This window comes from Oncorhynchus masou, chromosome 11 (genome assembly GCF_036934945.1).
Source record: "Oncorhynchus masou masou isolate Uvic2021 chromosome 11, UVic_Omas_1.1, whole genome shotgun sequence".
Taxonomy (NCBI): domain Eukaryota; kingdom Metazoa; phylum Chordata; class Actinopteri; order Salmoniformes; family Salmonidae; genus Oncorhynchus; species Oncorhynchus masou.
The window spans coordinates 6,422,721-6,440,861 of NC_088222.1; the positions used below are offsets into that span (position 1 = coordinate 6,422,721).

General features: G+C 47.6%; 1 protein-coding gene across 2 annotated transcripts in view; it reads left to right on the top strand.

The window, feature by feature from the left end:
- The window catches only part of wdr91 (WD repeat domain 91), a 48,181-nt gene that overhangs the window by 4,047 nt on the left and 25,993 nt on the right, over window positions 1-18,141 (top strand). The window contains exons 3-8 of one of the 2 annotated variants that reach the window (XM_064977286.1): window positions 187-366; window positions 1,319-1,525; window positions 4,313-4,396; window positions 10,550-10,656; window positions 11,892-12,063; window positions 13,799-13,957. In XM_064977286.1, the coding sequence (XP_064833358.1) occupies window positions 187-366; window positions 1,319-1,525; window positions 4,313-4,396; window positions 10,550-10,656; window positions 11,892-12,063; window positions 13,799-13,957 (909 nt within the window). The remainder of the gene's footprint in view (window positions 1-186; window positions 367-1,318; window positions 1,526-4,312; window positions 4,397-10,549; window positions 10,657-11,891; window positions 12,064-13,798; window positions 13,958-18,141) is intronic. The other variant, XM_064977287.1, reaches the window with a different exon arrangement.

Genomic DNA, 18,141 nt, shown 5'->3' on the forward strand with positions numbered 1-18,141 from the left:
ACCCCCGAGGTGCCTTATTGCTATTATAAACTGGATACCAACGTAATTAGAAGAGTAAAAAATAAATGTTATGTCATACCTGTGGTATACAGTCTGATATGCCACTGCTTTCAGCCAATCAGCATTCAGGGCTGGAACCACCCGGTTTATAATAAGGTTTATTGGACTATATATATTTTTGTTCAGGTGGATAAGATCATTGATCAGCTTCAGCTGTTCATCCAGACCTTTGACCTGAATGGCCTGAAGGACTACTGGGGTTACCTGGACCGTAGACTGTTCTGTAGACTGGAAGACATCTACAGACCCACAGTCTCCAAACTACGGACCAGTCTCTTCAGATACTACGTTGTTTACACTGTACAGGTGCATATAGCCTTCTGTTGTTGTTGTGTTCTTCTTCTTGTTGTTCTTCTCTTGTTACTCAGACATTATGTGTGGATCGCCCAATGGTGTTGACTGATTATTGATATATATGTGGATCGCCCAATGGTTACTGATAAACAGTATGGCCTCTCCCTCCTTCTCTACCTCTCTCCCTCCTCCCGAACTCCTTCTCTACCTCTCTCCCTCTCTTCGTCCCTCTCTCCCTCTATCTTCATCTCTCTCTCCCTCCCTCCTCAACTCCTTCTCTACCTCTCTCCCTCTCTTCATCCCTCTCTCCCTCCCTCCCTAACTCCTCCTCTCCCTCTCTCCCTCCCTAACTCCTTCTCTACCTCTCTCCCTCTCTTTGTCCCTCTCTCCCTATATCTTCATCTCTCTCTCCCTCCCTCCCTAACTCCTTCTCTACCCCTCTCCCTCTCTTCGTCCTTCTCTACCTCTCTCCCTCTCTTCATCCCTCTCTACCGAACCTCCCTCCTCCCTCCTCTCTCGCCCCACTCCTTCTCTACCTCCCTCCCCCTCTCTCCCTCCTCTCTCTCCCTCCCTCCATCCCTCCCTCCCTCCTCCCTCTCTCCTCGTCCTTCCTCCCTCGCTCCCTCCCTCCCTTCTCTCTCGCCTCACTCCTTCTCTACCTACCTCCCTCCTCCCACCCTCCCTCCTTTCTCGCCCCACTCCTTCTCTACCTCCCTCCCCCCTCTCTCCCTCCTCTCCCTCCCTCCCTCCCTCCTCCCTCTCTCCTCGTCCTTCCTCCCTCGCTCCCTCCCTCCCTTCTCTCTCGCCTCACTCCTTCTCTACCTACCTCCCTCCTCCCACCCTCCCTCCTTTCTCGCCCCACTCCTTCTCTCTACCTCCCTCCCTCCTCTCTCTCCCTCCTTCTCTACCTCCCTCCCCCCTCTCTCCCTCCTCTCTCTCCCTCCCTTCCTCTCTCTCCCTCCAGTTGAAGAACATAGAGAAGACACAGGAGTTTTTCCAGCGTCAGGCTCAGGAGCTGCAGGGCCAGCCGGAGTGGCGTGATTGGTTCATCCTGCCATTTATGCCCTCCCCCGAGCAGAACCCCTCGTTCTCGCCGTACTTCTCCCGTCAGTGGTCTGACACCTTCCTGGTCTCACTGCACAACTTCCTCTCTGTGCTGTTCCAGTGCATGCATATCCTTTTGTTCTGTGGGCAAGACTACAGACACACGATGACTACAGTGCAGACACTAGACTACAGACACTCTAGACTACAGTGCAGACACTAGACTACAGACACTCTAGACTACAGTGCAGACACTAGACTACAGACACTCTAGACTACAGTACAAACACTAGACTACAGACTCTCTAGACTACAGTACAGACACTAGACTACAGACTCTCTAGACTACAGTACAGACACTAGACTACAGACACTAAACTACAGTACAGACACTAGACTACAGTACAGACACTAGACTACAGACACTAGACTACAGTACAGACACTAGACTACAAACATTCTAGACTACAGTACAGACACTAGACTACAGTACGGACACTCTAGACTACAGTACAGACACGACTACAGACACTCTAGACTACAGTACAGACACTAGACTACAGTACAGACACGCCTACAGACACTCTAGACTACAGTACAGACACTAGACTACAGACACTCTAGACTACAGTACAGACACTAGACTACAGACACTCTAGACTACAGTACAGACACGACTACAGACACTCTAGACTACAGTACAGACACTAGACTACAGACACTCTAGACTACAGTACGGACACTCTAGACTACAGTACAGACACGACTACAGACACTCTAGACTACAGTACAGACACTAGACTACAGTACAGACACGACTACAGACACTGTAGACTACAGTACAGACACTAGACTACAGTACAGACACGACTACAGACACTCTAGACTACAGTACAGACACTAGACTACAGTACAGACACGACTACAGACACTCTAGACTACAGTACAGACACTAGACTACAGACACTCTAGACTACAGTACAGACACTAGACTACAGACACTCTAGACTACAGTACAGACACGACTACAGACACTCTAGACTACAGTACAGACACTAGACTACAGACACTCTAGACTACAGTACGGACACTCTAGACTACAGTACAGACACGACTACAGACACTCTAGACTACAGTACAGACACTAGACTACAGTACAGACACGACTACAGACACTGTAGACTACAGTACAGACACTAGACTACAGACACTCTAGACTACAGTACAGACACTAGACTACAGACACTCTAGACTACAGTACAGACACTAGACTACAGACACTCTAGACTACAGTACAGACACTAGACTACAGACACTCTAGACTACAGTACAGACACTAGACTACAGACACACTAGACTACAGTACAGACACTAGACTACAGTGCAGACACTCTAGACTACAGTACAGACACTAGACTACAGTGCAGACACTAGACTACAGACACTCTAGACTACAGTACAGACACTAGACTACAGTGCAGACACTAGACTACAGACACTCTAGACTACAGTACAGACACTAGACTACAGTGCAGACACTCTAGACTACAGTACAGACACTAGACTACAGTACAGACACGACTACAGACACTGTAGACTACAGTACAGACACTAGACTACAGTACAGACACGACTACAGACACTCTAGACTACAGACACTCTAGACTACAGTACAGACACTCTAGACTACAGTACAGACACTCTAGACTACAGTGCAGACACTAGACTACAGACACTCTAGACTACAGTACAGACACTCTAAACTACAGTGCAGACACTAGACTACAGACACTCTAGACTACAGTACAGACACTGTAGACTACAGTGCAGACACTAGACTACAGACACTCTAGACTACAGTACAGACACTAGACTACAGACACTCTAGACTACAGTACAGACACTCTAGACTACAGTACAGACACTCTAGACTACAGTACAGACACTCTAGACTACAGTACAGACACTCTAGACTACAGTACAGACACTCTAGACTACAGTACAGACACTAGACTACAGTACAGACACTCTAGACTACAGTACAGACACTCTAGACTACAGTACAGACACGACTACAGACACTGTAGACTACAGTACAGACACTAGACTACAGTACAGACACTCTAGACTACAGTACAGACACTCTAGACTACAGTACAGACACGACTACAGACACTAGACTACAGTACAGACACTCTAGACTACAGTACAGACACTAGACTACAGACACTAGACTACAGTACAGACACTCTAGACTACAGTACAGACTCTAGACTACAGTACAGACACTAGACTACAGTACAGACACTCTAGACTACAGTACAGACTCTAGACTACAGTACAGACACTAGACTACAGTACAGACACTCTAGACTACAGTACAGACTCTAGACTACAGTACAGACACTAGACTACAGTACAGACACGACTACAGACACTAGACTACAGACTCTCTAGACTACAGTACAAACACTAGACTACAGACACTAGACTACAGACACTAGACTACAGTACAGACACTAGACTACAGACTCTAGACTACAGTGCAGACTCTAGACTACAGTACAGACACTAGACTACAGTACAAACACTAGACTACAGACACTAGACTACAGACACTAGACTACAGTACAGACACTAGACTACAGACTCTAGACTACAGTGCAGACACATACTCTCAGAGGCTAGCCATCAGGGTTATATCGGTTCTCTGTGTTTTGCTTGTCTTGGGAGATGTCACGCTGCATCGGCATCACACCAGGTCGTGTCAACACAATCTCCAGATGTCGTACAGAGGAACGTGGAATCCTTTCAAAACAAGGAAGTCAACGGCAACGTAACAAGTGTCCATTTTAAACGTCAACAAAACGATACCTACTATCCTTTGAGTAGTTTCTTCCTTGACAGCAAGCCACCGCGGCCTGTGCTCCTGAGCTTCGACTCTGAAGTCCAGAGGACCACTTGTCTACAGGAGGAGAATGATCAGCTCAGACACATGGTCTGTTTTCTCATCTAATAACGGGGTCATATCCTTTGGGAGCCAGTTTGTGCTAATGCCAGAGAAGTTTGAAACCAAGACACTCAACATTGATTTACTTCCTGTAAAGCCCCACGGGGTAAACTCATACCAACGTTGTTTAGGATTGTCACGTTGTTACTTCACAGTTTACAGTTGGTTATTGACAGGACTCACTTGTTAAGTCTCTGCGTTTCCAGAACTGTGGCGCTGTAGCATATAGTCCCTCACCACTATTCACCCAGCTGTAGTATATAGTCCCTCACCACTATTAACCCAGCTGTAGCATATAGTCCCTCACCACTATTAACCCAGCTGTAGCATATAGTCCCTCACCACTATTAACCCAGCTGTAGCATATAGTCCCTCACCACTATTAACCCAGCTGTAGCATATAGTCCCTCACCACTATTCACCCAGCTGTAGCATATAGTCCCTCACCACTATTCACCCAGCTGTAGCATATAGTCCCTCACCACTATTCACCCAGCTGTAGTATATAGTCCCTCACCACTATTCACCCAGCTGTAGTATATAGTCCCTCACCACTATTCACCCAGCTGTAGTATATAGTCCCTCACCACTATTAACCCAGCTGTAGCATATAGTCCCTCACCACTATTCACCCAGCTGTAGCATATAGTCACTCACCACTATTAACCCAGCTGTAGCATATAGTCCCTCACCACTATTCACCCAGCTGTAGCATATAGTCCCTCACCACTATTCACCCAGCTGTAGTATATAGTCCCTCACCACTATTCACCCAGCTGTAGCATATAGTCCCTCACCACTATTCCCCCAGCTGTAGCATATAGTCCCTCACCACTATTCACCCAGCTGTAGCATATAGTCCCTCACCACTATTCACCCAGCTGTAGCATATAGTCCCTCACCACTATTCACCCAGCTGTAGTATATAGTCCCTCACCACTATTCACCCAGCTGTAGCATATAGTCCCTCACCACTATTCACCCAGCTGTAGCATCTAGTCCCTCACCACTATTCACCCAGCTGTAGCATATAGTCCCTCACCACTATTCACCCAGCTGTAGCATCTAGTCCCTCACCACTATTCACAGTATTAACCCAGCTGTAGTATATAGTCCCTCACCACTATTCACCCAGCTGTAGCATATAGTCCCTCACCACTATTCACCCAGCTGTAGCATCTAGTCCCTCACCACTATTCACCCAGCTGTAGCATATAGTCCCTCACCACTATTCACCCAGCTGTAGCATATAGTCCCTCACCACTATTCACCCAGCTGTAGTATATAGTCCCTCACCACTATTCACCCAGCTGTAGCATATAGTCCCTCACCACTATTCACCCAGCTGTAGTATATAGTCCCTCACCACTATTCACCCAGCTGTAGCATATAGTCCCTCACCACTATTCACCCAGCTGTAGCATATAGTCCCTCACCACTATTCACCCAGCTGTAGTATATAGTCCCTCACCACTATTAACCCAGCTGTAGCATATAGTCCCTCACCACTATTCACCCAGCTGTAGTATATAGTCCCTCACCACTATTAGCCCAGCTGTAGCATATAGTCCCTCACCACTATTCACCCAGCTGTAGTATATAGTCCCTCACCACTATTCACCCAGCTGTAGCATATAGTCCCTCACCACTATTAACCCAGCTGTAGCATATAGTCCCTCACCACTATTCACCCAGCTGTAGCATATAGTCCCTCACCACTATTCACCCAGCTGTAGTATATAGTCCCTCACCACTATTCACCCAGCTGTAGCATATAGTCCCTCACCACTATTAACCCAGCTGTAGCATATAGTCCCTCACCACTATTCACCCAGCTGTAGTATATAGTCCCTCACCACTATTAACCCAGCTGTAGCATATAGTCCCTCACCACTATTCACCCAGCTGTAGCATATAGTCCCTCACCACTATTCACCCAGCTGTAGCATATAGTCCCTCACCACTATTAACCCAGCTGTAGTATATAGTCCCTCACCACTATTAACCCAGCTGTAGCATATAGTCCTTCACCACTATTCACAGTATTCACCCAGCTGTAGCATATAGTCCCTCACCACTATTCACCCAGCTGTAGTATATAGTCCCTCACCACTATTAACCCAGCTGTAGCATATAGTCCCTCACCACTATTCACCCAGCTGTAGTATATAGTCCCTCACCACTATTAACCCAGCTGTAGCATATAGTCCCTCACCACTATTCACCCAGCTGTAGTATATAGTCCCTCACCACTATTCACCCAGCTGTAGCATATAGTCCCTCACCACTATTCACCCAGCTGTAGTATATAGTCCCTCACCACTATTCACCCAGCTGTAGTATATAGTCCCTCACCACTATTCACAGTATTAACCCAGCTGTAGCATATAGTCCCTCACCACTATTCACCCAGCTGTAGTATATAGTCCCTCACCACTATTCACAGTATTAACCCAGCTGTAGCATATAGTCCCTCACCACTATTCACCCAGCTGTAGTATATAGTCCCTCACCACTATTCACCCAGCTGTAGTATATAGTCCCTCACCACTATTCACCCAGCTGTAGTATATAGTCCCTCACCACTATTCACCCAGCTGTAGCATATAGTCCCTCACCACTATTCACCCAGCTGTAGCATATAGTCCCTCACCACTATTCACCCAGCTGTAGTATATAGTCCCTCACCACTATTCACCCAGCTGTAGTATATAGTCCCTCACCACTATTAACCCAGCTGTAGCATATAGTCCCTCACCACTATTAACCCAGCTGTAGCATATAGTCCCTCACCACTATTAACCCAGCTGTAGCATATAGTCCCTCACCACTATTCACCCAGCTGTAGCATATAGTCCCTCACCACTATTCACCCAGCTGTAGCATATAGTCCCTCACCACTATTCACCCAGCTGTAGTATATAGTCCCTCACCACTATTCACCCAGCTGTAGTATATAGTCCCTCACCACTATTCACCCAGCTGTAGTATATAGTCCCTCACCACTATTAACCCAGCTGTAGCATATAGTCCCTCACCACTATTCACCCAGCTGTAGCATATAGTCACTCACCACTATTAACCCAGCTGTAGCATATAGTCCCTCACCACTATTCACCCAGCTGTAGCATATAGTCCCTCACCACTATTCACCCAGCTGTAGTATATAGTCCCTCACCACTATTCACCCAGCTGTAGCATATAGTCCCTCACCACTATTCCCCCAGCTGTAGCATATAGTCCCTCACCACTATTCACCCAGCTGTAGCATATAGTCCCTCACCACTATTCACCCAGCTGTAGCATATAGTCCCTCACCACTATTCACCCAGCTGTAGTATATAGTCCCTCACCACTATTCACCCAGCTGTAGCATATAGTCCCTCACCACTATTCACCCAGCTGTAGCATCTAGTCCCTCACCACTATTCACCCAGCTGTAGCATATAGTCCCTCACCACTATTCACCCAGCTGTAGCATCTAGTCCCTCACCACTATTCACAGTATTAACCCAGCTGTAGTATATAGTCCCTCACCACTATTCACCCAGCTGTAGCATATAGTCCCTCACCACTATTCACCCAGCTGTAGCATCTAGTCCCTCACCACTATTCACCCAGCTGTAGCATATAGTCCCTCACCACTATTCACCCAGCTGTAGCATATAGTCCCTCACCACTATTCACCCAGCTGTAGTATATAGTCCCTCACCACTATTCACCCAGCTGTAGCATATAGTCCCTCACCACTATTCACCCAGCTGTAGTATATAGTCCCTCACCACTATTCACCCAGCTGTAGCATATAGTCCCTCACCACTATTCACCCAGCTGTAGCATATAGTCCCTCACCACTATTCACCCAGCTGTAGTATATAGTCCCTCACCACTATTAACCCAGCTGTAGCATATAGTCCCTCACCACTATTCACCCAGCTGTAGTATATAGTCCCTCACCACTATTAGCCCAGCTGTAGCATATAGTCCCTCACCACTATTCACCCAGCTGTAGTATATAGTCCCTCACCACTATTCACCCAGCTGTAGCATATAGTCCCTCACCACTATTAACCCAGCTGTAGCATATAGTCCCTCACCACTATTCACCCAGCTGTAGCATATAGTCCCTCACCACTATTCACCCAGCTGTAGTATATAGTCCCTCACCACTATTCACCCAGCTGTAGCATATAGTCCCTCACCACTATTAACCCAGCTGTAGCATATAGTCCCTCACCACTATTCACCCAGCTGTAGTATATAGTCCCTCACCACTATTAACCCAGCTGTAGCATATAGTCCCTCACCACTATTCACCCAGCTGTAGCATATAGTCCCTCACCACTATTCACCCAGCTGTAGCATATAGTCCCTCACCACTATTAACCCAGCTGTAGTATATAGTCCCTCACCACTATTAACCCAGCTGTAGCATATAGTCCTTCACCACTATTCACAGTATTCACCCAGCTGTAGCATATAGTCCCTCACCACTATTCACCCAGCTGTAGTATATAGTCCCTCACCACTATTAACCCAGCTGTAGCATATAGTCCCTCACCACTATTCACCCAGCTGTAGTATATAGTCCCTCACCACTATTAACCCAGCTGTAGCATATAGTCCCTCACCACTATTCACCCAGCTGTAGTATATAGTCCCTCACCACTATTCACCCAGCTGTAGCATATAGTCCCTCACCACTATTCACCCAGCTGTAGTATATAGTCCCTCACCACTATTCACCCAGCTGTAGTATATAGTCCCTCACCACTATTCACAGTATTAACCCAGCTGTAGCATATAGTCCCTCACCACTATTCACCCAGCTGTAGTATATAGTCCCTCACCACTATTCACAGTATTAACCCAGCTGTAGCATATAGTCCCTCACCACTATTCACCCAGCTGTAGTATATAGTCCCTCACCACTATTCACCCAGCTGTAGTATATAGTCCCTCACCACTATTCACCCAGCTGTAGTATATAGTCCCTCACCACTATTCACCCAGCTGTAGCATATAGTCCCTCACCACTATTCACCCAGCTGTAGCATATAGTCCCTCACCACTATTCACCCAGCTGTAGTATATAGTCCCTCACCACTATTCACCCAGCTGTAGTATATAGTCCCTCACCACTATTCACCCAGCTGTAGTATATAGTCCCTCACCACTATTCACCCAGCTGTAGCATATAGTCCCTCACCACTATTCACCCAGCTGTAGCATATAGTCCCTCACCACTATTCACCCAGCTGTAGTATATAGTCCCTCACCACTATTCACAGTATTAACCCAGCTGTAGCATATAGTCCCTAAAAAAAAAAAATGTAAATGTCCCTCACCACTATTCACCCAGCTGTAGTATATAGTCCCTCACCACTATTCACCCAGCTGTAGCAGATAGTCCCTGTGGCGCTAGCACATACTGCTTCCCTCATGAGAAATTCTCAAAGGGCCTAAGGATGGCTGCTAAAGCTCTCTCTTCTCTGCCCGCTCTCTCTCCCTCTCTCTCTTCTCTGCCCCTTCTCTCTCCCTCTCTCTCTTCTCTGCCCCCTCTCTCTTCTCTACCCCTCTCCCTCTCTCTCCCTATCTCTCTTCTCTGCCCCCTCTCTCTCTTTCTCTCTTCCCATCTCTACCCCCCCTCTCTCTCTTCCCATCTCCACCCCCCTTCTCTCTTTCTCTCTTCCCATCTCTGCCCCCTCTCCCTCTCTCTCTTCTCTGCCCCCTCTCTTTCTTCTCTGCCCCCTCTCTCTCTTCTCTGCCCCCTCTCTCTCTCTCTCTTCCCATCTCTGCCCCTCTCCCTCTCTCTCTTCTCTGCCCCCTCTCTTTCTTCTCTGCCCCCTCTCTTTCTTCTCTGCCCCCTCTCTCTCTTCTCTGCCCCCTCTCTCTCTTCTCTGCCCCCTCTCTCTCTCTCTCTCTTCCCATCTCCACCCCCCCCCCTCTCTTCCCATCTCCACCTCTTCCCCCTCTCTCTCTCTCTCTCTCTTCCCATCTTTGCCCCCCTCTCTCTGTCTCTCTCTCTCCCCATCTCCACCCCCTCTCTCTCTCTCTCTCTCTCTCTTCCCATCTTTGCCCCCCCCTCTCTGTCTCTTCCCATCTCTACCCCCCCCCTCTCTGTCTCTTCCCTGCCTCCAGCTATTTTCCCTGCAGGGAGAGGCTAAACTCAAGAAGCAGGAAGAGATGGTGCATCACAAACTCCCCCCCTACGTACAAAACATGGACCGCCTCGGAGACACAGAGCTGTGAGGACTAACTTTGAGCTTGGATTGACCCACTTGAAGGGAGGGGTTTTAGTGAATGCTTTAATAATTGTATGATATAGTTATTTGGTTTGTATTTTCTCCTCTTTGTACGATACTGTAGATGTATAATTTAGCTAATATAATATATATTAAAACTGTTTTAATGTGTTAACGTATGAATAAGGACGATGAATAAACAATTCACCCTGAATTGTTGTTTTTCCACCATGATTAGTTTCAGTTGTTCTGTCTATTTGCTCTATCCTGGGATGCACAGCGCCGGCCCTTCAGGGCCCCAATGGCTGCTGGGATGCACAGCTCCGGCCCTTGTGGGCCTCAGTGGCTGCTGGGATGCACAGCTCCGGCCCATGAGGGCCCCAGTGGCTGCTGGGATGTCTGGAGCCCTGGGCCTGCATTCATGAAGTGTCTCAGAGTAGAAGTGCTGATGTGGGATCAGGTCCCCCCACCCCATCTTATTAATACGATTTTAAAGACAAAACTGATCCTAGATCAGCATTCCTACTCTTGAGACGCTTTGGGGACACGGGCCTTGGTATGAAGGGCATTGGCCGACTCCTGTCAGGGTTTGGAAATAGGGAATACAATACCAAACACTCTGTAGCAAAGGAACCACAACACAACGCTGTCTGAGGACATTTACAGCTCGTCTGTAGTTTGGTCTGTAGTTTGTAACGTGAAACATTCTATTTAACAGAGCGAATGGCTTGTAAAAAGGTAGGAACCAGTCATAAAAGCTTAAACACACCACGTAGTAAAGAAGTCCAGTTTAAGAGACTCGTTGGAAACTGAATCAAAAAAGTCTTCAGACAAGAAATCCAGTATCTGTATTTTCTCACGACGCTTTCCATTTCTTTCAGAACATTCTTGGCTTGTCTCCCAAATAGACCTTGTTTACTCGCTAGGCACACAACAGCACATGGTAACTGACGGTTAATTGAGTTTTACAGTTGTGAGTGGACCTGCACACAGCATCAGCGAAGAATGGGGTTTTAAAAAGCAGCTGAGGTATCTGTTATCTCTAAATGTTGAATACATTTTATCGATGACAACTTTTCAACCACTTGGGTCTTCATCACCTCTAATACCTCTACACAGAGATCTGCTTGATTCACTTTTGATTCATATTTGATTCATGTTTGATTCCCGCTTGATTCACGTATGACTAAATGTTTGATTCATGTTTGATTCACATTTGATTCGTCTGTCCTCCACAGGGACCTGGTGACGAGCCAGCGTAACCCCGCCCTCACCACCACCCCTTCCAGGAACTTCTTCTCTACATTCCTGCCGCAGGCCAGACGGGTACCTGGCAAGATGCCTCGAGGACTTCCTGGGTCCTCGCCAACACAGGCCTCGCTGGGACGCAAGGACACCGCAGCCAATCAAGTGAGGCCATATGTTCTTCCGGAAATTAGGCCGTTTTTGTTTTCTGGGGGGGGGCATCCCTTGAGACTGAGACGCTGGACTTGTAGACCCTCAGGGATGCGTTTTAAGGGGCTAGATAACATTTCTGTTGAATATCCCTTCCACACACTGTTTGTGCCGTACTGTTCTTGGATAACTGTTACTCAAGTGGCTTTAAACTTTTACCAATATTTAGCCGTTTTACACCATTGATGACATGACTAGCGGTGTGTATTTTTCAGTATTTACAGTTGGTATCTATTCACCCCCCGTGGGATTTGTTTTTACGCATTTGGTTGCATTCTCAAATTGTGATTTAATTATTATTATTTTTTTTTTGAGGGTGGGGGTCATTGATCTACACAAAATACAAAAATTATGACAAAAATGTAAAATAAAAATGTAAAAAAATATAAAATATATAGTCTTTGCATAAGTATTCACCCCCCTTTGTTTAGGCAAGCTTAACGTGGTTCAGGTGAAACATTTTGGCTTAACGAATCGCAGAATACGTTGTGAAACAATACGTTTGCGTGATACGTTCCTTGGATATTGTTTTTGAATGCCTAACCTTTCTTCTGTCCCTTATACATACACCATCTGTATGGCTCTTCAGTCAAGTTTTTGAATTTCAAGGACAGATTCAACAACAAATGACCGACGAGCTTTTTTTTTTTTTCTTCGAAAAGCCTCATAAAGAATGGCAGTGATTGGTAGATGGGTAACAATAACAAATCAGACATTTTGAATATGTCTTTAAGCGCGTTCAAAGTTAATAACGATGCTGTGGATGACGTGTTGAACTCGCCAGACACATCAAAGATACAGTCGTCCTCAGAGATGTCACCAGGAAGACATTGGTGACTTTTTAAAACAGCTACAGGCTATGATGGGAGAAAACTGAGGATGGATCAACGACCTTGTAATGAAAATTCAGATTTACAGAATACAAATATTCCAAAACATGCAACAAGGCACTAAAGTAATACAAAGAAATATACTCTTAGGCCTAAATTCAGAGTTTTATGTTCGGGGTAAATCCAACAAAACACATCACTGAGTAACTACCTCCTTATTTTCAAGCATGGTGATGGCTGCGTCATGTTATGGGTATGCTTGTCATCGGCAAATACTGGGGAGATTTTCAGGATAAAAATAATCGGAATGGAGCTAAGTGCAGGCAAAACCCAAGAGGAAAACCTTGTTCAGTCTGCTTTCCACCAGACACTGGGAGATGAATTCACCTTTCAGCAGGACAACAACCTAAAACACAAGGCCAAATCTACACTGGAGTTGCTTACCAAGAAGACAGGGAATGTTCCTGTGTGTCCTAGTTACAGTTTTGACTTAAATCTGCTTGAAAATCTATGGCAAGACTTGAAAATGTCTGTCTAGCCATGATCCCCATCACCTTGACCGTGCTTGAAGAAGTGGGGAAATAATGGGAAGATATTGGGAAAATAATACAGTATACAGTATTAATGTTTATTATACAGTATTATTGTTTATTTTTCATTAATCATTACAGAGTATTTTGTGTAGATCGTTGACAATTAAAAAAAAATACATTTCAATCCCAATTTGTAACACAATAAAGTGTGTGTGTGTGTGTGTGTGTGGGGGGGGGGGGGGTAAATACTTATGATGGGTGTTTTTGATTACAGACTTAACTGTGTTTTGGAAAACAAACCGCTTTCATGTATCTTATTCTGTGAAGCCCAAGGACCCAGTAGCGGCCTCCAAGGAGCCCAGGCCGGTCTATAGCTCTGGGGGAACCAGTGATCAGCAGGCTGGGTCTACTTCCCACCCCAGACAGAGACGACACCAGGACCACGAGAAGGAAAGGAAGGAGCTCTTCTCCAAGCCACAAATTCAGGTTTCACCTACTGTATTACTAAGGAAAGGATGTTGCCTAGTGGACATATTTAGAATTGAATTCCACTTTCTGTTACCAAATTCCTGGCTTTCCCTCCTTCAATAAGCCACAGAAGTATAATGACGTTCTATTTACATGTTACATTCCAAAGAGGTCAATCGGAATGACCAGAACAATGGAAATGCCATGGCAACACCATTCAAGTTTTATCGTCACATGCACAGTAGAGTGAAAGGCCTTTGTTGCGCGCTCTAAACCCGACAACAGTAACCAATAACAATGTATTACTACAAATAACACACGGGAGAACAAAAACACATGACAGGGAATTGGAGTTGGTTCGACATGACTGGGAATCGGAGTTGATTCGACATGACTGGGAATCGGAGTTGATTCGACATGACTGGGAATCGGAGTTGATTCGACATGACTGGGAATCGGAGTTGGTTCGACATGACTGGGAATCGGAGTTGGTTCGACATGACTGGGAATCGGAGTTGATTCGACATGACTGGGAATCGGAGTTGATTCGACATGACTGGGAATCGGAGTTGATTCGACATGACTGGGAATCGGAGTTGATTCGACATGACTGGGAATCGGAGTTGATTCGACATGACTGGGAATCGGAGTTGATTTGGCATGACTGGGAATCGGAGTTGATTCGACATGACTGGGAATCGGAGTTGGTTCGACATGACTGGGAATCGGAGTTGGTTCGACATGACTGGGAATCGGAGTTGATTTGGCATGACTGGGAATCGGAGTTGATTCGACATGACTGGGAATCGGAGTTGATTCGACATGACTGGGAATCGGAGTTGATTTGGCATGACTGGGAATCGGAGTTGGTTCGACATGACTGGGAATCGGAGTTGATTCGACATGACTGGGAATCGGAGTTGATTCGACATGACTGGGAATCGGAGTTGATTCGACATTTACATTTTACATTTACATTTAAGTCATTTAGCAGACGCTCTTATCCAGAGCGACTTACAAATTGGTGAATTCACCTTCTGACATCCAGTGGAACAGCCACTTTACAATAGTGCATCTAAATCATTAAGGGGGGGTGGTGAGAAGGATTACTTATCTTATCCTAGGTATTCCTTGAAGAGGTGGGGTTTCAGGTGTCTCCGGAAGGTGGTGATTGACTCCGCTGTCCTGGCGTCGTGAGGGAGTTTGTTCCACCATTGGGGGGCCAGAGCAGCGAACAGTTTTGACTGGGCTGAGCGGGAACTGTACTTCCTCAATGGTAGGGAGGCGAGCAGGCCAGAGGTGGATGAACGCAGTGCCCTTGCTTGGGTGTAGGGCCTGATCAGAGCCTGGAGGTACTGCGGTGCCGTTCCCCTCACAGCTCCGTAGGCAAGCACCATGGTCTTGTAGCGGATGCGAGCTTCAACTGGAAGCCAGTGGAGAGAGCGGAGGAGCGGGGTGACGTGAGAGAACTTGGGAAGGTTGAACACCAGACGGGCTGCGGCGTTCTGGATGAGTTGTAGGGGTTTAATGGCACAGGCAGGGAGCCCAGCCAACAGCGAGTTGCAGTAATCCAGACGGGAGATGACAAGTGCCTGGATTAGGACCTGCGCCGCTTCCTGTGTGAGGCAGGGTCGTACTCTGCGGATGTTGTAGAGCATGAACCTACAGGAACGGGCCACCGCCATGATGTTGGTTGAGAACGACAGGGTGTTGTCCAGGATCACGCCAAGGTTCTTAGCGCTCTGGGAGGAGGACACAATGGAGTTGTCAACCGTGATGGCGAGATCATGGAACGGGCAGTCCTTCCCCGGGAGGAAGAGCAGCTCCGTCTTGCCGAGGTTCAGCTTGAGGTGGTGATCCGTCATCCACACTGATATGTCTGCCAGACATGCAGAGATGCGATTCGCCACCTGGTCATCAGAAGGGGGAAAGGAGAAGATTAATTGTGTGTCGTCTGCATAGCAATGATAGGAGAGACCATGTGAGGTTATGACAGAACCAAGTGACTTGGTGTATAGCGAGAATAGGAGAGGGCCTAGAACAGAGCCCTGGGGGACACCAGTGGTGAGAGCGCGTGGCGAGGAGACAGATTCTCGCCACGCCACCTGGTAGGAGCGACCTGTCAGGTAGGACGCAATCCAAGCGTGGGCCGCGCCGGAGATGCCCAACTCGGAGAGGGTGGAGAGGAGGATCTGATGGTTCACAGTATCGAAGGCAGCCGATAGGTCTAGAAGGATGAGAGCAGAGGAGAGAGAGTTAGCTTTAGCAGTGCGGAGCGCCTCCGTGATACAGAGAAGAGCAGTCTCAGTTGAATGACTAGTCTTGAAACCTGACTGATTTGGATCAAGAAGGTCATTCTGAGAGAGATAGTGGGAGAGCTGGCCAAGGACGGCACGTTCAAGAGTTTTGGAGAGAAAAGAAAGAAGGGATACTGGTCTGTAGTTGTTGACATCGGAGGGATCGAGTGTAGGTTTTTTCAGAAGGGGTGCAACTCTCGCTCTCTTGAAGACGGAAGGGACGTAGCCAGCGGTCAGGGATGAGTTGATGAGCGAGGTGAGGTAAGGGAGAAGGTCCCCGGAAATGGTCTGGAGAAGAGAGGAGGGGATAGGGTCAAGCGGGCAGGTTGTTGGGCGGCCGGCCGTCACAAGAAGCGAGATTTCATCTGGAGAGAGAGGGGAGAAAGAGGTCAGAGCACAGGGTAGGGCAGTGTGAGCAGAACCAGCGGTGTCGTTTGACTTAGCAAACGAGGATCGGATGTCGTCGACCTTCTTTTCAAAATGGTTGACGAAGTCATCTGCAGAGAGGGAGGAGGGGGGAGGGGGAGGAGGATTCAGGAGGGAGGAGAAGGTGGCAAAGAGCTTCCTAGGGTTAGAGGCAGATGCTTGGAATTTAGAGTGGTAGAAAGTGGCTTTAGCAGCAGAGACAGAGGAGGAAAATGTAGAGAGGAGGGAGTGAAAGGATGCCAGGTCCGCAGGGAGGCGAGTTTTCCTCCATTTCCGCTCGGCTGCCCGGAGCTCTGTTCTGTGAGCTCGCAATGAGTCATCGAGCCACGGAGCGGGGGGGAGGACCGAGCCGGCCTGGAGGATAGGGGACATAGAGAGTCAAAGGATGCAGAAAGGGAAGAGAGGAGGGTTGAGGAGGCAGACTCAGGAGAAAGGTTGGAGAAGGTATGAGCAGAGGGAAGAGATGATAGGATGGAAGAGGAGAGAGTAGCGGGGGAGAGAGAGCGAAGGTTGGGACGGCGCGATACCATCCGAGTAGGGGCAGTGTGGGAAGTGTTGGATGAGAGCGAGAGGGAAAAGGATACAAGGTAGTGGTCGGAGACTTGGAGGGGAGTTGCAATGAGGTTAGTGGAAGAACAGCATCTAGTAAAGATGAGGTCGAGCGTATTGCCTGCCTTGTGAGTAGGGGGGAAGGTGAGAGGGTGAGGTCAAAAGAGGAGAGGAGTGGAAAGAAGGAGGCAGAGAGGAATGAGTCAAAGGTAGACGTGGGGAGGTTAAAGTCGCCCAGGACTGTGAGAGGTGAGCCGTCCTCAGGAAAGGAGCTTATCAAGGCATCAAGCTCATTGATGAACTCTCCGAGGGAACCTGGAGGGCGATAAATGATAAGGATGTTAAGCTTGAAAGGGCTGGTAACTGTGACAGCATGGAATTCAAAGGAGGCGATAGATAGATGGGTAAGGGGAGAGAGAGAGAATGACCACTTGGGAGAGATGAGGATCCCGGTGCCACCACCCCGCTGACCAGAAGCTCTCGGGTGTGCGAGAACACGTGGGCGGACGAAGAGAGAGCAGTAGGAGTAGCAGTGTTATCTGTGGTGATCCATGTTTCCGTCAGTGCCAGGAAGTCGAGGGACTGGAGGGAGGCATAGGCTGAGATGAACTCTGCCTTGTTGGCCGCAGATCGGCAGTTCCAGAGGCTACCGGAGACCAGGAACTCCACGTGGGTCGTGCGCGCTGGGACCACCAGATTAGGGTGGCCGCGGCCACGCGGTGTGGAGCGTTTGTATGGTCTGTGCAGAGAGGAGAGAACAGGGATAGATAGACACATAGTTGACAGGGTACAGAAGAGGCTACGCTAATGCAAAGGAGATTGGAATGACAAGTGGACTACACGTCTCGAATGTTCAGAAAGTTAAGCTTACGTAGCAAGAATCTTATAGACTAAAATGATTGAAATGATACAGTACTGCTGGAGTAGGCT